Raw genomic sequence first — 21,529 nt, forward strand, 5'->3', positions numbered from 1 at the left:
CTCTGCGACAGCCCGGGCCCGCAGAACGAGGGCCCAACAGATCTCGGGGGGGCGCCGTCGCGAAGGGTGCTTTTCCATTGCTACCACTGCTCTGGGGTACGGGTGGCCGATGCATTAGGGGAGGAGGCAGCTTGCACTCTAGTACACTCTAATGGGACGTGAAACGTTGTGGGGATAGCGCCGCATCCTGGACAGGCATTGGGTATTAAGTGCAGATTCAGGAAAGTTCGAGTTCGCAGCCGGCGGAGTGTGACAGCCTCCTCTCATGTGAAAGAGCCTGGTGGGAGTTGGTATTGCTGACGTTGGCGTATGTAGCGAGTTTCATATAAATTTTAGGAAACTCTATGCATCATATGGCTCCCATGGGCGCCGCCATAGTCCTTTTTGAGCGCACAAATTGACATGACTCTCAAAAAATGCACAGCCGAAGATGAGCGATTTGTACTCCCAACGACCTCTTTTATAGTACCCCCGAGCGCAGCCCAACATGGCGGCGTTTTTCAGGTGCGAAGCAGCTTATGGCGGAGTTCAATCCAGTGTGCGGCGTGACCATCCTATTGCCCATTTGCGTCCCCTCCCCCTCTTTCACGAGTCGTCGACGAAGGCAACGAAATGCTTCTTCAGCAGTGCGAAATCATTACCCGGCATGAAGGCATGACCAGAAGTCCAGAGCAAGTGGACACGCTGTGGGATGGATGTGTCGATGTTTGTTGCTTTGAGTAGAATGTGGTGGGCCACCTTAATGGAAAAGCCGCGTCTCATCGAAAAGGCTCGGCATGCATGTTGTGAATCAGTTAATATGTAAACCTCCCCAGGAATGTCCTCACGAAGTCGCTCGAGAACTTACTCACTGAGCCGCCCGGCATGGTGAGGCCGAGAGCCCAGATCAAGTGGGTCACATACCGAGACATATTGGCATTTTACACCAGAGTTAAGTGCACCATGCACACGCCCTCGCCGTCGTTCTCCCGAGAGGAAGAGGTGGCACCGTGCCAACTCTGAACGAATACGTTCCCCAGCCTCCTTTCCATGCATAAATTCTACCCCAACCGCTACGCCGACTCTTGTCCAGGCAGTGGCAGCTCCCCAACAGTACACCATGTCACGGTGAAGTGCGCCTTTTGATTGGGCGCCTTTTGAACTATTTTGATTTGTAGCTTTTATCTATACACACATACATATCCACATATGGCACATGGTATATACATATGGCACATGACTAAAGCGATGGAAAAAATCACCGAGAGTTTCTAATAATCGCTATCGCAATAAACTCACAGCGATCCTTGTGCATTCATTTAATATGATCCAAAGGCAGAAGCCATCTTAATTCTTTCTTAATTCAGTTGATGTCTGGAACATGAGTGGCGACACGCCCAACCTCCAAGCGCAGTCTTCATTTTCTTCCCTTGTTGTCCCGCGCCCTACGGTTTTGTTTCCCGCACAAGAGAGGGCACTACAACAGCATGACGTGGCGTACATGACATTACGCCAGAATTTGTGACATCATATTGGGACGACATCAAATAACGATTTTTTGCATCAATCATCCCCTAGGCCACAGGATAGTCACCACTGACAATTTCCCATTTGACGAGGCTTCTAAAGCCTTCGCTTTAGTAATTGCGGAGCGTAATGAAGTGCTGCACTGGACACGAGCATGCGCTTAGCTTGGGCAAAGAGAAGCGTAGCAGAATAAAACAGTCAAGGACGCTCATGAAGACTATTTATTTATTTATTTGAATATACTGCAGCCCAATTAATATAGAACGAAAACAACAGAGCAAAAAAAAAACAACAATATAAAACTGAAATACATTAGAGCAATGGGCAAGAAAACAACACTTTGCATATTACAAACAAGAACTTAAATATGTTTGAAATGGTTAGTAGCGGCATCAATGAAATCTTTAATGATAGTGAGCAAATCCGTATGCGGACAAAAACTGAATTTGAATGTGTTAGTACGAGCAAATAAAGGCTTTACGTTCAAGTTGTGCGAAATGCGTGTGCAAGTTTCGTTCATAAATGCTATGTTGTTACCGCCAAGGATGCCAGTGGAGGAGTAGATCATTGTATATAATAGTTTCAAAAATTCGACACGGTAACAGGAATGCAATGATACAATGTTTAGTGATTGCAGGGCCTGTGATGGCTGGAGCTTGCGGCTGTAGTTACGGCATATGAAACGGATGGCTTTACGTTGGACGCTGTCAAGTATTTTTAGGTCACCGTATTCGTGAAGGTACCAAACAACAGAGGCATATCCTAAAATAGGCCAAATCAACGCTTTATACAGAATTAATTTAGTATCGCAGGGGGAGTCAGCCAAGGTACGGCGCAAATACCATAATTCTGAAGTTATACACGGAGTAAGCAAGTTGTCTTGGTTCCAGCTTTTTATCTCAAGAACTTTTCCGTATCTTTATGTGAAATATCGCAACTCAATAAAAAAGTTTTGGATTTGCACTTTGGCAGTTTTAAATCTGTAGCTTTTGTTAACATCTTGTATTTATGTGGAGATGGGACTCGAAAAATGCAAGGTTTTTTCTAAAATTGTAATTTTTTTTTCTTAATTGCTTTCACAAGTTTGGTTTCTCTACTTTCATGACAAAAAAAATCAAGATAGTAGTTAGTAAGCTAATAATATCATTTTTAAAAAAACACAAGGTGGCTATATAAACTAAGAAGAGCTCATTGTCTACAGTCCCCTGGAAATTGTCCCCTGGCAGCTTGCCATTGCATTTTGCATGAGCAGTTCACCAAAGCCACATGCCCAAAATAACAGTAATTCCCAAGCTCTCATGATAGAAGACATTTAAAAAAAAACACATCATTGCCACACAAATGAGCCTTCATATCTACGTTTCAATTGCATTTCTCTTGAGATGCAATTTTAGACAACATCCCAAGTTTTGGCATCAGACTTTTGGTACTTGATAGCCAGATCAAGATAAAATTTTTTGTCACATATTTCTCAACATGTGAAGAGTGCAATTATCTTTTTTAAAGCATGATATCATTTACACAATTATGAATTTAAAGTAAGCAATTAGCATGGGCTGAGCATTGAACACTTCTTACATTACAATTTTTCTTTTTCATTTAAATGTGTTATACACACTTTTTTGACAGTTATTTACATTCTGCAGTTAATGTGGAGTGTTGCGAGACATCAATGACTCATAGTTATAATAGTTTCAACTTACTAATAACTATTCAACTTACTACAGAACTGAATACATCTTTGAAATCAACATGCAAACTTATGTGAAAATATTTATCTCCTTCAGCTACAGATAAAAGATATATATTTTTTCGAGTCACATCTTCTCTTAAGCATCGGCTTCTGCAAGGTCTCGAGTAGTAACGAGACGTTTACCCCTTATGTCAAGAGTCTCAAACACGCGCCTTGCCAGCTGCATGAAAGAAGCGCGGACTTTTCCAAGCAGCTCGTGGCTTCGCAAAAAAATAAAACGCTAAATGGTGCCCACGTTATTTACTCACCCACGGCAATTAACAACTCTTTGATCTGTTGAGTGACAAAGACGAGACTGAATTCAATAATTTTTTTTTCTGAACCACTCCTTAGGGTCACCAAGCGTTGAAATACAACTGCCAAACAAAATCATGATTTCACAACCTGCGCCCACATTCGAGTGATTCTGGGAATCGGTGTGATTACGTACCTCAAATTCTGATGACGAATACTATACTGCAAAAATGATCCATATATAAAATACAGGATGTGTGATTTTCCAAATGGCAGCGTTAGGCGAGTGAGTGAGTTTGATGAGGTCCAAACAGACACGAGTTAACTCGACGCCACCTGGCTAGGCCCACTCGGCAGAGTTAGGCGATATTTTATTATACCCTCTTCCACCACATCTTCCCTCGCTTCAACCTTGTTCAACTGCAACGTGTGGGCCGCTAACCCAGTTGAGTTTAACAATGAAATACTAACTGGGGTTTCACATCTCAAATCCACAATATGGTTATGAGAGACGCCGTAGTAGAGGGCTCCCGAAATTTCGACTATCTGGAGTTCTTTAACCTGCATCGACATCGCCAGGCCCGTAGCAAAGAATTTATAGGGGCGAAGGGGGCACTTTTTGAAAACTTTAAGAAAATCTAATTTTTATTATTTTTCCTCGGTAAAACACTTTATTCCATCCGGATTTGGGGAAGGTAGTAGTTAGGGCCCTAACCCTTCTGGCTTTACGCAGTACACGGTCCTCCATCATTTTGCCTCCATCGAAATGCGGCCGCCACGGCCGGGGTCAAACCTGTGACCTTCGGGTCAGCAGCGGAGCACCCCAGCCGTGTCCCACGGAGGCGGACAGCCAAGGCGAGTTTGAGACTCCTGATTTATGTGGATTTATGTGATTTATGTGTACAGAAACCGAACAATTTAGGGCTAATTGACACACATACTTCCGCTTCCACAGTTTTCAGTTCGAGTTGTATCGGTGTAACAGACTCAAACGGGTAGGTCAGAGGGAACATCATCTTGAGCAACTAGATTTGCCGCAACATGGCCTGGTTATCTAGAGAAATCCCACATACACTTAAACCTCGATCTAACGAGCCCATATATAACAAAATATAGATTATAACGAAGTAAATAAAAAGTAGCCTTGCAATAGGTTTACCATTGGGAATGTACCTTTATAACAAACTCTCTGATATAACAAACTTTTTTCGTGTAAGGAGCAACTTCGTTATAATTAGGCTTCAGTGCACAAGTTGTTATGCTGAAGTCTTGATGTCGTCTTTGTATCAGAGAGCACTCTGTACAGCATGTCCTCATGGCTGCTCATCAGCAAGAATACACGAGTCTTCATTGACTTTACATCAAACAAAATATTCGATTGGTCAGTGAACACTGTCAAGATGCATGAGAAAACAATGAAACATCCTTGCCACATTACACTGCATGCTAATTGATGATCAACTGAACAAAAAAAAAAAATGAACTACCAGTACTCAATCTGGGGCTTTAGCGTTCCGTGAATGGTCCACCGCCTAGAGCTTGATGCTGCATTTACGCGACGCTTCCTACACAGGATAAAACGTGCGCCTAGTACAGAGTGCTCCTGCGACCACCCTGACCATGATTTACATCACCTCCTTCTGGAGTGTCCGAAATATGAAACACAAAGACAAGTATTACGTGGAAGTTTGCAACTTTTAGATAGGAGGCCTTTCACAGGGACGAAAATACTAGGTTCATCACCAACTGCAGGTCTTCAGAAAAGAGCACTTGTTGCCTTCAAGAAGTTTCTTAAAGAATCAAATATTTTATGAAAATATTGACCTACCGTAAATGATTTCGTCTTCATGCACAAAAAAATATGTAATATTTAGACAGTGTGCTTCATATGTGAAATCACCTGTCTCCGTGTGAACTGACCTTGTATGAGGAAATTGTGTACATACTACCAGGCAAATATGACCTGTCATGTGAGGTGAACTGACCTGGTGTGTGGAACATATAAATCTCTTAGTTGAATGTGAACTGACCTGTGAAGTTCGGCTATTGTGTACTATCACATTGTATGTTGTACAGTCTCGCATTCCATGCCCATATTGTTGATCATACGGCATATCTTGCCTACTAAGAGAAAAGGAGTAGCCGGTGCCACCATAATGGCACCAACCTCTCCTATTTCATCATTTTAATAAAAAAAAGTCAGATATGTAAAGAAAAATTGCAAAGCCGTACACTCAAATTGTCATTGGCGTTAATGCTGATACATGTGTATTCTAAGGCTATCACCGCGTGTAAACGTCTGCAAACATATAGAGCACTGATATGGCCGTTCGCCTGTGTGGGTACGCACATGATTCTTCAGGGTGTACCTATGTGCAGACCTGAATGGGCACAGGTGACATGCATAAGGGCGCTCTCCTGTGTGGGTGCGCACATGATCATTCAATGTGGTCTGTAATGCAAAGCTTCGCTCGCACAGGTGACATTTGAAGGGCCGCTCGCCCGTATGAACCCTGATGTGCCGCTCCATATGAGTCGGAGTCTCGTAGCTGCAGTAGGGGCAACGATGGCGGCTTTCTCGAGGAGGCTTCACAGCAACCGTGGCCTCTGCCTGGGTGATAGACCCTGGGTGTGCACACAGAAAAGGTAACAAGATAGCTCACTCAAGTACCGCTTTCCATTTGAGCAGAAAATGAACTGAAGTGCAAGGGTTTTCCGTGGCAGCAATACACTATTGTTACGAGTCGGGCAGCAGGGGAAAATTTCATCACTTTGAAACTACCTACATAATCTGACCCTTTCTGAAATACAGCTATTGCATCCGTGGCAATAAAATATCAAAAAGTTAAAAAAGAAAATAACACCGACCGGCTCAAACTCTATCGCTGCTATGTGAATGGCTTCATGGCACACTCAGGAACAAAGCACACTGGTAAACATATCCCTTTTGCTGAAAACACACACACACACACACACACACACACACACACACACACACACACACACACACACACACACACACACACACACACACATGCTAGTGTTCAAGGACCAAGTTAATGAAACACATTGCTACTATACTAATAAAGGTTATTTTCTACCCAGTACAGTTGTCTCAATATCTTTATATTTTTAAACATACCTCAGTAGATATATAAAAATACACTGGCTCCTAGTCATGGTGAACGAGCATGGGTGCTAGTCTAAACAACACAATGTGGAACAAGACAGGTACTTATTTCCTCTGAGCTAGGGTTCTATGAGCAACGGGACGCATATTTTAAATATCATAAGAAAAACAATCATAAAAAGGTAGCATTTTAAAAATGACCATTGTGAACCAGGAAAGCATTTCATCAATTTTTTTTAGTCGTGGGTTTGTATTAATCATAAATAATTGTGGCAGTCCTTCAACTTTCAAGAGCAATCAACTCCACTCTCTTAGAAACTGAACAACGTAATTAAGAAGTGGTTCCAGAAATCGACCGTGCTAGAAAAGAGAGATTACAAATACATGAGCATGGCCGAAAAGGATGGAACAATACTGTGCGAACGAAAAGCACTCTAAGTATGAGATACAAAAATGCGACATCACGAAATGTAGATAGAGACAGAAAATAGCACGAAATATTCAAAGAAAGACAGAAAACAGCAATTCATGACGTGATGCAATGAATCCAATTGGCCTCATAGTCGTCTGGTATTTGGTGGCATGCATCTAAGGAGAGAAAGGGGGGAATAAATTGTTAGCAAAAGTGAACAATACGAGACGGAAAGCAGGCTTTGCCACTATATGCTTTAAGCTTATCGCTACAGAAAAAGCAACTATCAAGACAACGAGCAAATATGGCCTTTTGCTGATATTTAAAGAATAGTGGACACATTTCTTGAAACACCCTATATACAATACCTTACGTTCCTAGGGAAATTAAAATGTAGTTATGCTGATTTTTGAATTTTTTTCGTGTGCTACCCACCAGTAAATTCCTATGTCTTGCCATGAATCCAAACGTGTTAGGCCACCATTGTAAATTTTAAAAAAAATCCTTCGAAGAGATTGGCTATGAAAAGCCTTATACCAGTATGCTCAATCTGCCGTAGATAATGCAAGTGACATTGTACAACAATAACGGTTTAACCTTGAAATAGTCTGGCATAAACAGGTCGTATGTTCAGCAGAGATTGAAGTACTGTCATGTGGCCTAAATTCTTCAAAGCAATGCCTCTTAAGCCCTTACAAAAACAGAGATTAAGTCGTCTTTAATTACGGGTGTCAAAAAAAAAAAAAAGAAGCTAGAAAGATCAAAGCATTTCTACAATGACCATTACTCCAAGACATTTCTTCACTAAACTCCATTCAATGGCAATAACAAATCCGCAAATCAGAGCCATCACTGAACTTGCATAGGAACATGTTAAGCACAATGAAATGCTAATAAGGGTTGAAATACCAGGAATGCACGACATTTGCAATATACAATATTTTAGTTGAAGGAAAGAAATGAAAATTTAAGGGCTGGTTTTTCTTTGTTGAATGGCGGTTCCTCACCTACCGTGAAGACGAGCATTAACTTCCCTTATCTTTTGGCTGAAACCCCGCACAAGCTGGCAACCCAGGTAACGAGGCCGGCCAACGGCCAGCTCGAAAATTCGTCAACTGAGCGACGTGCCGTGCCACGGACCCCCGAGGACCGCGGTGAGCCCCGGACCTGCTATCACGAAATAGCTCAGCACTATCGTCTCACGCGTTAAGCCAAGCCACCACCACATACTTGACTAACGAAACCACAAGAGGTCGCATGCCGTCACATCCAGACGAACTCATTCCTGTGCGTGCCCACAGATATGCACACTTATTTAGTGCTCCCCTCTTTTTCGGTTCACATTGCTCTTGGTGTGGCTCCGTCACCTGCCTCTCTAACATATAATGGGACTGCAGTGAGGAACCACAGCTGCCTGATCTCCTGACCAATCCCTCACCCGAGGCGTGGAAAATTGTACTCTGTAAACCGAGCCTTGACATACAGATCCAAGCCACACAAAGGGCCGAGGAGGTGACGGCCAGGTGCGGCTTGACCGCCTTCTCTCTGTGAAAAACTCCTTTTCCACTTCAATAAAGTTGCTTCTCTCTCCCTCATTGTTACACGCAATATTAATGAGAAGTGACGGACAGCGATGTCGAAAAAAGTATAGGGGATGTTATTAGCAGAAATTGTACTGCAAACGTAAACAAAGCAAAGTGGACGAAAAGATGACTTTCCCTTGGCAGGAACCGAACCTGCAACCTTCGAATAACGCGTCCGACGCTCTCATTTTGAACACATTATTTGAACGCCACAGGTTCGGTCCCAGTCAACGGAAAGTTATTGTTTAATCCATTTTCTATTTTTTTTTACATTTACATTAATTAGAATTACTACTGACTTCTGCTATACTTTTTCGGCATCGTTGTGTGTTCTTATTAGTATCTCATTTAATGTGACCAAAAGTAATATTAGAAATAATAATGTGACAAACGGTTAAGCACTTATTTAGTGAAAAGTGCTTGTACCCAAGAGTAAATCAACACAGCTAAAACAACAATAACAGGCTACAACAAAGATAGGCTCAAGATAAAGCTCATGTGTAGTGAACACAGAGGCAACAAAGGTATGAGCTTATTATGTAAAGACCACGCCTCATCATTCACCAAGCAACACTACACAATGCACCAGTCATACAGCTGTACCAGAAGTAAAAGCAGGGTATGTGTAATAATAATTGATATTCCACAGTCATTTAGAGCAATTAATGAGTCGAGTTTTACCGCCTCGTTACAGTTTTCAGACGCCCATGAACAGATTCAGACTGCTTCAATTATCACAAAATTACACGTACACAGCACAGTGGTACGACAGTGAGACATTTTCATGGTTTCTGGCCAGCACAAGTACACAGGTTTCCATTCGCGTCATAACAAAGAGAACATACAACTGGTCTATCAAGAATACTGTGAAGAAACACTAAAAAAGAATAAAACTTTCTCATACCATTTTACTGCGTACATAGACTCTATATTGAGGAGAACGTTGTGCTATAAGTACTAAGACATGCATGTCACGCATAGCGCAACAAATGCACAGGGCTCCAGAACAGTCAAATGCATTTCCACACACAAAAAAATACCTCGCACAGATGAGATTACACTGAAAATTGTCACTGGTGTTACTGCCGATACAGATGTCTCTCAATAGGTCCACTACGCAGAAAGGTGCGGTGGCGTGGAGGTCATTGAAATGGCCGGTGGTGTGTGGGTGCACGCATGGGACTTTAGCGAGCTCTCGTGTCGCAGGCAAAATATGGTTACTTTCCTTTATGTCTGAGTATGTGAGTGTACAATGTGGCCCTTTTTGAGAAGGCCTGAGAGCAAAGAGGGCATTCATGTGAACGCTCGCCTGTGTGGGTGCGCAGGTGGTCATTCAACGTGGACCTTCGTGAGAAGCCTTGGGGACACAGGTGTCATTTAAACGGCCGCTCGCCTGTATGAACCCTCATGTGCTGTTTCAGATGGGACAAAAAATCGTGCTCTAACCCGCACACGTTACAAGGGTAACAGCGTCCCCGATGTGGCTTTTCAGCATCCGCAGTTGCAGGAGAGATAGAAGAACCCGAAGCTGCGCAGAGATAACAAGAGAACAGGCTCAAGTACTGCTTTTCATTTGAATTGAAAATAAACTGTAATTAAAGGGTTCAGAAGGCAACACCACTCAAGGATTAACAGTCGTGCACCAGTGGCATGTATCCAGATCTATTTTTTTTTTTTGTCGGTATTTCAGTGCTCGTACCAAAGATATACAAGATATTTAGCATATAAAACCTAGTGCTATATCAGAAATTGAGCGATATAATGTATTCAGTCATATCTTACTACTATAGAATTTGGATTTATTGGTGTATTATCAATGATGCTCACTGAGAAATTGCGATTCTACTACGTGTCATGAAAATTCCTTTTTAACAGTTTTCTCTCTGTTGCAGCTCTTTAAATGCAGGCATCGCCCCTGTCTTCGACTTCAACGTTAAAGAGATATTATTTTGTTTCTTTTTCAGTAGTCCTGATTGATGTTTAGTTGTACGTAGTATTCTAATATGCTGTAATTGAAGGCATGCTAATATGTGCAAAACAATGACAAGATTACTGATTGCAGCAAGACAGTTGAGTGCAATAGGCTACGTCGAATACATTTTCTTAGGAACAATAAGAGAGTTTCACAAACTTCACCTTTAGCAGTTGCATATATATTAATATCTAGTAAGTGCAAAACAGTTTTTCAGACATGCTTTGTTTATGAAACTCTCTTGAAGCCTTTTCATTGAAGAATTTGTATAAATGAACATTGCTCTCACTTCACATTTTTGGCTGTTCATAACTGTTGCTATAGCGGTGGCATTTTACTGGGGGGGGGAGGGGGGGGTTAAATACCAAAACACCAGTGTACTTGGATTTATGCACACTTGAGAAAAGGCCTGGGTCGCTCAATGTTATCGAGGCAGTGGAAAGACATTCCATTGGCACAAGAAAATCACAGCTCACATTTGTGAATGCACCGTATTAATATTCTTAAAAACTTAATCCAAGCTCCAGCATAGTTAACAAGGCATCCATGTTGGGATTTCGATCAGCACACAACCTTTTGGCGAAAGACTAAATTTCCACTTTTTAAAGAAACACATGCAATCGCGCTTCTTCAGTGTACCAATACGCTGAACCCTCTACAAGCAAAACGAAAATTCACATGTGCAAAGCCTCTGCAGGTAAACAATAACATTAGGCATTTACTATGACTGTGCATACTGATACAAGTCCTCAACAAGAATGGTTATGCTCTTAAATGCTCTGAAACCCCAAAGGAATATCACATAGGTACTACATATCGTAGGGGTTTTTTGTTTAAAAAAAATTTAAAAACCTGTAATATTCAAAACAGGTGCCCTCACCTACATCCTAATATGACCAAAATTTGTGGGTATGCGGTGGCGCATACCCACTGTGCGGTGAGGGTTCGAGGACAACCTTTTGCAATGGGTTGGAGCACTGAACGACCCACTCGTTAAGCAATTCCCGTTGTACTATGCCAGGTTGTTCGTTTGCTGCTCTAAAACGCTTTATTACTCATATTAACACGATTCCTTTCGTGAGATACACCCGCCGCGTTGGTCTAGTGGCTAAGGTACTCGGCTACTGACCCGCGGGTCGTGGATCGAATCCCGGCTGCGGCGGCTGCATTTCCGATGGAGCCGGAAATGATGTAGGATCGTGTGCTTAAATTTGGGTGCAGGTTAAAGAACCCCAGTTGGTCGAAATTTCTGGAGCCCTCCACTACGACGTCTCTCATAATCATATGGTGGTTTTGGGACGTTAAACCCCACATATCAAGCAATCTTTTCGTGAGATAAAGCCTGCCTAAGGCCAGTTTGCAAAAGAGTCTCAAGCAGCGGCATTGCTTAGTGTTTGAACACTGGGCGTACCCGGAGGGGACCCGGATTCGAATCGCATTGTGTCCTTGGTGTTTCTCATTTACCGAGGTTTTTTTTTTTTTTCTATTTTGCGCGTAAGCGGTTACGGACACCGCACGTCTTCATGCTTGGTCGGCAGCATGAATATATGGGTTTTTCCCTGGCCTTTTAGCAGATAATATTCAACTGACCAGCAAAAAACACTATAAAGAGGCACTAGATAATAATAAAGCATTCTTGCCACATTATACAACTTCCACATAGACACTTAACCAGAAGGAAGCCGTTTTAGAAGTACTAATAGCGGGGCTTTAATGTACCACATGACTCAGCAATTCCACAGTGCTCTAGAACAAGTCAAATTTACCTTTACAAAGAAAAAGTTCACACAGTAAAAATCACATTAAACTGGTCAGTGGTGTGCATGCTGACGCATGTGTCATCTGTGATTCGCCCTAAACATAAACCTCTGATGTCATAAAGGGCATTGATATGACCGCTATCCCAGGTGGGTGTGCAGGTGATTCTTCAAAATGGAGTTTAGCGCAAAGCCCTGGAAACACAGGTGGCATTTATACGGTTGCTCTCCTGTGTGAGTGTGCAGGTGATTATTCAATATAAACTGTTAGAGAAGCATTGGGGACATAGGTGGCATTTATACGATCACTTGCCTGTACGGGTGTGCAGGCAATTATTCAATATTGATTTGTGCGAGAAGATTTTGGCACACAGGTGGCATTTACACAGTTGCTCTCCAGTGCGAGTGTGCAGGTGAATATTCAATATGGACTGTTGTGAGAAGCATTGGGGACACAGGTGGCATTGAAACGGCTGCTCGCCTGTATGAGTGTGCAGATGATTATTAAAATGTGAATTTGCGTGAGAAACTTTCGGGCCACAGATGGCATTTATATGGTCGCTCTGCTGTGTGGGTGTACAGGTGATTTTTCAAGCTGAACTTTTCTGAGAAGCCTCGGGGACACAGGTGGCATTAAAACGGCCGCTTGCCTGCATGAACCCTCATGTGTCGTATCAGGTTAGACAACTTGTTAGTCTTGTAGTTGCACACTTTACAGTGGTGACAGCATTCCCGATGTGACTTGTCCAGATCCATGGTGGCAGGAGGAATGAAAGACCCCGAAGCTGCACGAACAAGGCAGATTACTTAAACATTGCTTTTCATTTGAAAAGAAAATGAATTCTAATTTTAAGATGTTGTAAACCAACGTTCTATAACTGCGAGTCATGTTGCAGTTAGAATATCTTAATAAACTTCAAGCCACCAAGAGTTTTTCTAACTTATGCACAAGTACACAAGAATTGTGGTATTTTATCCCTATTACAACACTGCAACAGTAGCCGTGGTTATCAAAAGTAAATGAAATGCAATGATGCGAGTGAAGTTGATTGACACAAAGCCTGTGATAGAGGAAGCTTGAAGACAATCAAATATACAATATAAGAATGCCATATGTTATTGTTAATAAGGCCACCAGAAAGCTTGCTACTGAAGAACATAAACTAGGAAACCTGAAAAGCAACATTGCTCTCCAGCACTGAAGTTGAGAGCAGAGGGGATGCCCAGATTTAAAAATTTTAAAAAATGCTAGGGCAAGTGAAACTGTGAATAAATAATTTTAAAACACCTAGCAGACTCACAAACCATTTTTCAGTGATTATTATTGATGAAAATACACCAATGAAACCACATTCTAAGACAATACCAAATCAGTAAGCATATTATATCACTGAACTTACAATGCAACAATATGAAATAATATGCTAATGATCTCATATAACATTTGTGCAAGCACTGCAGTACCATGAGTGTAAAATATTTACAAAACACAGTAACATAGTTGGCACTACACAATGCACTTATAGAGCTAAACAGGTGATAAATTAGTAAATGCTTAAGTGGCAGAATTCGCCTCTTTGCAACAGGACAATAAAATAAAAGCTATAACATAATGACAGGAAATAAAAAGCGACCTCCAAGAAACCTTGCATGTACAGAATAAAGAGGTAACAAAAGCACAAGTGTAAAATGAGAAAATATTACATGTTATCATTTGGCGGGCAACAGTTACAATTTTAGTGGAAACAAAGACAGTCAGAAAAAATAAAACCTCCATTCCTTGAATAAGAGCGGAAATATATCAAGATGGTAAATTTAACTTAGTGAAATATCGAACAAGCATTATGTGAGCCTGAAGTTATATGACAGAACTACAATGTGTTCATTAATGAAATGCAAAATTTTTATCACAATATGACAAGGCAGGATTAGTGGAATCTATAATATACAAGTTCAAGTGAAACGGCCAAGAAAAAAAAAATTTCCACTGATGGAAGTAAATCAGAGCACACATTTGTGTATGACCACTGCTAGTTTTCTTAAAAACTTTGAAAATGGTGCTTAGCTGTAGCACAATTACCAAGGCAGTCATGTTGCTTCGGATAAGCATACACAACTTTCCTACAATAAACGAAATTCTCGCGTAAAAGGGAAAAAAAAGAACACATTTAATCATGCATATCTAGTGCACGCACGCATACCTTACACATGTGTATGCATACACATCTTTCCTTTTTTTGGGGGGGAGGAGATGGGACGTATCTCAACGTCCGTCTAAGGGAGCATGCTTGCCTCTGACAGATACACCGTCAAGGCATATTTTCCTCTATTGTTGATAGTGCGGTTGCACGGCCGGGCTTAACGAATACCCTGTGGTGATGCGGCACAGGGATCAGAGCACGCGCAAAATCGCTGAAGCATTTGAAATGATAAAAGCAAAAGACCGGTACACGGGCCAGCCTTTAATTGCTCTCAAAAATGCTGAGGGTTCATACCTACAGCATAAGTGATTGGTCGGGGTTGACGAAATTTTTTCAGTACCCTCGCTCATGCTTATATATGCCACATTTTTAACATTAAAATTTCAGTCAGACAGCACTTGTGTCGTGCACTTGTGTCCTTTTTCTTGCGCTGACTGTCATGAGTTCATTTCATCTGTGCTAGAATTTCAAGAGCCAGAGAAGGCATGTTTTCAAGGGCACTGAACATGAATAAAAGTATAAAAAGGTTGACCTTCAGTAACAACTATTGAAATTTAAAACCACCTCCCGGTAATCTTTTTCAGTTATGCACTTATAATAATAGTTTTAAAAATGCCTGCAAATAATTCAGCTTTCAAGAGCTGCTGATCCCACTCTGATGAAGAACCTAAATAACGGGCTAATTAAGAAGTTGTTCCAGAAAGTGGACGTGGCAGCACAGAGAGATCACAAATACGTGAGCATCACAAAAAGAGATGAAATCGTGCTGCGTAAAAGAAAAGCATCTAGACTAACGGACACAATGATGTCAGATAACAAAATAGCGTAAATGCAAAATAACATTTATACAGACACTCTAAATAACAAAAAGATAACAAAATATGGGCACAAATAAAAAAGCAACACAAAATAGTGACAGAAAGCCACAAAGCAGGTGTTCATGGTGTGAGGTATTAAATTCAAGTGGTTTCAGAGTTCGTTGATGTTTGGTGGCATGCATGTCATGGGAGGAAGAAGGGAATAAGATATTAGCAACAGAACACAACCTCAGAAGGAAAAAGTAGCTACCTTTTACAAGAATACAAAATACATGTAAGGAGTGAATTTCATTTATAAGCAAGCCAAGTTAGTCATGAATGATGCTACATCAAATTTCGCGGGCTAATCCGTAGGCACAAAATTTCTCAAGTACTCTTCGGGTTGGCTCAAGCTGTCAATGGACGCTTAGGGCACCTCAGGGTGCCCTTTTGTCCCATGGGAAAAGAAGTCTGGGAACAAATACAATCTAATTGCTTATGTTGAGTGCATCAAATGCTTTTTCTTATGAAGAGCAGCTGCTGAAAGCAAGTATGTTGTGCCTTTGAACCTTGGCGCATACAGAAATAGCCTACATTTTATTACAACATCCGCACTTTGAAGCCCTGCCATTGAGAGGCTGAAGTGGTGTCTGAAAAGACACCAAAGAAGTCCAAGTCAAAGGCAAGTTTGAAGGATTTATCTGTTAGCTTGGACAATGTGCAGCAGCACAAAAGAATGACATAAGGGCGTCTAAGCCCCACATGTTTGGGTCTGTGGTGTGGCAACACACCCCAGTGCATCAAAACTTCAGCCTACACTCCAGGATCTGCCAATACCAACTTCGTTATTTATGGCAGAGGCTTTATACATATATATTTCATTCCTCCTAAGATTAGGATGTAGTTATGCTGGTGCTTGAACTTTTCTTCTGTGGTCATAGTATGTTTACGTGCCCTATGATAAATCCAAACCTGTTATGCCAACATAGTGACTGAGCAAAAAAACAACTTTCGAGGAGTTCAGTTATAAACAGTTTAACACAAGTAGTGCACTGAATGTGCCATAGATAATACAAGTGACCCTGTATCCCAATGACACTTCCAATTCGCATCAGTGCACAATATAATGAATTCTGCAGTAGAGACTACAGTGTTTTCATCGAATCTATCTGCTTCAAGGCAAGCACTCGTATGTCCAGGCAAAAAACAATATAAAGCATCCTTAAAGGGCTGAGCTCCAAAACATCTGAATAAAAAAGTTTATTTTCCCTTAGCGTTTATGGTCTTTTTGACACACTTTGCTACACCAGAAGGGCGATTCAGGTGATGTAATTAAGGCACAAACTGTCAATTAGTTCATATATGTGGAACATCAGTTATTGTCTCGTACCCTGCTTTGCCATGCTGTCAGCTACACGGGCCTGGCGCACCATGCGAAAGGAGGCTTATACACGGCTTACATAAAATTCCTTTGTCACCACCAATGCGACTTTCAATGCTGGTGTTGCCAAATTTGTGCACTCTTACCATATCAATGTTAAGAAACTCTTGTTATCCCATAAACTCATCAGCGATGGCATTTTACCCGATCGCGGCTCTACAAGTTCGAGCTGCTTAGACAAGTGGCGCCATCCGACTGAAATGCGCAACCAGGCAAGAAAATAATTAACCACGTGTTTCCTACTTCAATGAAGTAGGAAACACGTGCTCGATTATTTGCTCTCTATGCACCTGAATCGTAGCTGCCATTTTCCGTCAGTCCTGAGGAGCTTGTGCACATGGCGCAGTCAGTCTGTTGCAATGGATTCCGCTATTCCCCGAGCATTCACTATTCACTGTGTTTGCACCTTCCGTACTTTGCGCTCGCAGTACCAGCATAACTTGCTCGATATCCGATTTTCAGCGACATCTACATTACACTAAAACAGTACTGTTCAGTTGTGTTTTGATTTTAATGTTGCAATTTTATTGCTTATCTAAAATTATTATCAAATTTGCCCTGTATTTTTGGTATCATGCCCAAGAGGAGCGTCTATGCAACATACAAGCAAAATCTCTTTGACGTGATAAACAAAAACACAAAAGTTGGCCTTTAACGAATTGATTGATATGTGGGGTTTAACGTCCCAAAACCACCATATGATTCTGAGAGACGCTGTAGTGGAGGGCTCCGAAATTTCGACCACCTGGGGTTCTTTAACGTGCACCCAAATCTGAGCACACGGGCCTAACATTTCCGCCTCCATCGAAAATGCAGCCGCCGCAGGCCTTTAACTAAAAGTGACGTTACACAGTACTTATGAGTTATTAATGAGTCAGTTTTTACAGTCTGATTGCAACTTTTTAGAAGCTTGAGGCATCTGCATCAGACTCCTGAAATCAATACAAAATGTACACATCCACAGCATGTGTTCATGATGACTCAGCATCACAAATACATGGGCATTTCCCTGACCTTAAAACATACACAATATTTAACTGGTCATGGAAGAACACTGTATAGAGGCACAGAAAGTAAGAAAACATTCTTGCCACACTTTGTAGCATGCACATAGATGTTCTAGTGAGAATGAGGCCACTCTATCAGGATGAATAGAGAGGCTATAATGTTCCACGTAGCTTGGATACTCTACAGCACAATAAATCAAATTTAGCTTTACCTTAAAGAAAAGGCTAATATGGTAGAAATGGCATTAAATAGATCACTAGTGTGCATGCTGACGCCTGTGTCGTGTGAGGTTTAAGTTCGACGTAAACGTCCAGATGCACGAAGGGCACCGACATCGCCGGCCGCCTATGTGGGGGCGCAGGTGTATGGTCAACGCGGACTTCTGTGAGAAGCTTTCAAGACACTGGTAGCATTTATACGGTCGCTCTCCTGTATGAGCGTTCAGGTGATCACTCATTGTGGATTTTCGTGAGAAGCTTTCGGGACACAAGTGGCATTTATACTGCCGCTGGCCTGTATGTGCGTGCAGGTGATCCTTCAAGTTGGACTTTCGTGAGAAGCCTTGGGGACACAGGTGACAATTAAATGGCCGCTCGCCTGTATGAACCCTCAAGTGTCGTATCAGTTTAGATGGTGTAGCAGCCTTGTAGTCACACACATCACAGCGGCGACCTCCCTGATGCGACTTGTCCGTGGCCGCGGTTGCAGGAGAGATGGAAGACTCTAAAGCTGCACAAAGAAAACAGGACAGGTTACTCAAAACAAAAAGAAAACAATTATTTTAGCATTTTACACGGCAACAGCATTCTTCAACTTTCGTGTCACAATAGCGAAACCCCCGTTAATTTCGAGCCAGCTGGGTTTTTCCAAGTTCTGCATAAAACCAAGTACACAGGTGTTTTATTGCCCTTATTAAAATGCTACCATGTAGCCGTCCTATGAACAACACAAGAAATGAAATGAGAGGAAAGATGACTAACACAAAGTCTCCGATAAAAAAAAGGCTTGAAGACAACTACAGTAGATTCTCAGTAAATGAAAATTTACAGAAATGCTGCTTCAATGGAACAGCTGCCCATGATGCGATTGGTTTCATACTTGTACTCTACACAACTGTTCATCTCTCAGTAAACGAAACTCCTGTTAAATAGAACACATTTTCCTAGTCCCTCCAGGTTCTGTTTAGCAACTCTATTGCACATAAATATACTCGTGTGTGTCACACCATTATAGTTACTAAGCAAATGTATTCTTTGCAACCACTTGCTGCAATGTCATAAAATACCTTGACTATCCTACAGTACATATACCGTATTAACTCGCATATAACCCTGCATAACGTGCAGGTTATATGCAATAAAATATAAGCATGCCCCAAATGAAAGCACAGTGGTAAGTATGAGACTGAACAACATCATCATCATCATCAGCCTGACTACGCCCAATACAGGGGCAAAGGCTCCTCTCATGTTCCATCAATCAAACCAGTCCTGTGCTGCCTGCTGCCAGCAAACTTTTTTTATCTCATCTGCCCACCTAGCTTTTCTGTCTTCCTCTCCCACGTTTGCCTTTTCTTGGTATCTGGTCAGTCATTCTTAATGACCAGCGGTCATCCTGCCCAGACGAGTAAACTAAACAACATTAGGACAATTATAAAAGAACAAAACAACACATTGCTTCCTCAGCACTAAAGCTGGAAGCCGAGGCGAATTCCTATACAGTCAAACCTCCTCACAAGAGACACTGCACCGACATAAGAGACAATGGCTATAACATATGACACCAGCATGCATACACAGAAATAAAGGTCGATAAGAAAACGTGCATTATGCCCTGCTTACAAGAGATACCTCGTATAAAAGGCGAGAAGTGCTCACTGGCGCACGTCTCTCATAAAGAGGTTCAACTATATTGAAGAAATGACCCAGCAAATAAAAGCATGAAGACAAAATCCTATAGATGAATAGCACAATTGTAGACCACCTTTCAGTGATTATTATCAAGAGAAGACATTAATAAAATCACATTCTATAGCAGAATAAGAGCATACATTAAATCAGTGGACTTCCAATGACACTCCTCTATATAATACGAGCTAAAGGGCTGATATACCTTTTAGCAAAAGCACTGAATTATGAAGAATGCAAAATAATCGCAAAGCACAGTAACCTGTTTAGTAAAACAAAACACATCTGCAACAACTAATCATCAGAAATTGCTAAATGCTTAATTGGTGCAAAGTGCTTGTGCGCAAGAAAAAAAAACCTATACCATAATAGGAAATAAAAAAAGTTAGCTGAAGAAACATTTGTACAGTACATAGAGGTAACAAAACTCTGAACCTAAAAGATAAAGAAGATTAGATCTTATTGTTTGGCGAGCAACAAAACAGAATGCACTAGTCCCAAATTTAGATAAAGACACAGAAACGAAAGGCACCTTTCTACAAATCACTGCGTAAATATTGACAAGATGGCAAAGTTTGGCATAGCAGCACAAATTGCTAGATTGCACCGGAACATCTGAGAAGGTACCTTGAAGTTGAACAAAGGAGAGCATAGAATCGCTGTTCTACCGAAAAGGCAAGGAATTATTAGATATCATAATTCAATAAAGAGACATATAAAGTAAATTTTCAATGGTTACTGGTGTTATTGCGGGAATTATTTCCACACTATTCAAATAAACAAGCTTGGTTACTTGCAAAAGAAAACAAAGACGATCACTCAATAACTGCGACAACAGGCTTCGACAAATCTGGTATCACGAACGGAAGTGGCAAAATGCACAGCACAGAATCTTGCTTTTTTGAGATCAGGCAGTGCGCACAAAGTGCAGGTGAAGCTGTCCCGGTGTGGCTTCTGAGCATCCATAGACGCTGGCTAAGTGGCAGGCCCTGAAGCTGCAAAGAAGTAAGGTTACAAGTCAGGTTACTAAAGAGCCGCTTTTTATTTGAATGGAAAATGAACTGAAATTCAAGGGTTTTGCATATAGCAACACCACACTTCCATCAATCAGGAAGTAGTGTGGAAATATAGATTAATTTATTCTAACGTGCATGTAAACAAAAGCCCTTTCGTATTTCAGATGACAGAGTTACAGTTTTATGGACATACATACGACAGTGATTTGATGAAAGGAAGACTGAAAACATGGTGGTATTTTGAGCGCATAAATAGACAAGGAACGAAAGACAGTAGTAGACAGCACAAGCACTGTCTACCTCTGCCTTTCGTTCTTTGTCTATTTACGCGCTCAAAATACCACCATGTTCGAGTACAAACACGCCCAAATTTCAGTGCTTTCAAAGACTGAAAACAGACATCATCCTGTAAACGTCAGTACCCTCTCATCTTGATCAAGTTTGCTTATTAATAAAACAAATACCTTAGCGATTGGTTAAGGCACACACAAACTTTTTTGATGTTCTCATGAGCGGCGGCGAACGCTGTTGTCGCGTTTCTCCGCCATTAGCAGGCAGGCATGAAGGCAAGCGAACACACCGCCAGCAGCGCCACCGGATGACTTTTTGAACGGGTGAAAAAACAAAAGCAAAAATTGGTCTCTGGAGCAACCTAAAGCTGCCTCAAGTACAATTTCAAGTTAAACATGTTTGTTTTTAAGCAAAATAAATCTGCCTGTGAGGATTTCTTGTCCTATCAATAGATTGTCAAGATTGAGCACATTTGCTGTTGGGTGATGCTAGTGGTCACTTTTTATCTACTTTCAACATCA

At 41.4% G+C, this 21,529-nt stretch overlaps 1 protein-coding gene across 2 annotated transcripts; it reads right to left on the reverse strand.

Annotated features, from left to right (window-relative positions):
• Positions 1 to 1,709: 1,709 nt before the first annotated feature.
• LOC119168150 (uncharacterized) lies at positions 1,710 to 21,278 on the reverse strand. 2 transcript variants are annotated; one of them, XM_075867383.1, is made up of 4 exons: positions 21,182 to 21,278; positions 12,998 to 20,696; positions 10,065 to 10,146; positions 1,710 to 6,118 (listed from the first exon to the last, which is right to left on the reverse strand). In XM_075867383.1, exons 2-4 carry the CDS (start codon positions 13,001 to 13,003, stop codon positions 5,745 to 5,747), a joined length of 462 nt encoding a protein of 153 aa, XP_075723498.1. In that variant the 5' UTR covers positions 13,004 to 20,696; positions 21,182 to 21,278; the 3' UTR covers positions 1,710 to 5,744. The 2 variants fall into 2 exon arrangements, with proteins under 2 accessions (XP_075723498.1, XP_075723499.1); XM_075867384.1 differs by lacking the exon at positions 21,182 to 21,278 and having other exon boundaries at positions 12,998 to 20,938.
• Between the last annotated feature and the right edge of the window lie 251 nt (positions 21,279 to 21,529).

This window comes from Rhipicephalus microplus, chromosome 6 (genome assembly GCF_043290135.1).
Source record: "Rhipicephalus microplus isolate Deutch F79 chromosome 6, USDA_Rmic, whole genome shotgun sequence".
Taxonomy (NCBI): Eukaryota; Metazoa; Arthropoda; class Arachnida; order Ixodida; family Ixodidae; genus Rhipicephalus; species Rhipicephalus microplus.

Excerpts from the sequence above, each read along its gene's own strand:
- LOC119168150 (XM_075867383.1), bottom strand. Across the intron at positions 6,119-10,064 it reads TACCCTTGTAACGTGTGCGG|GGTCTATCACCCAGGCAGAG; the intron begins GTTAGAGCACGA and ends GTGCACACCCAG.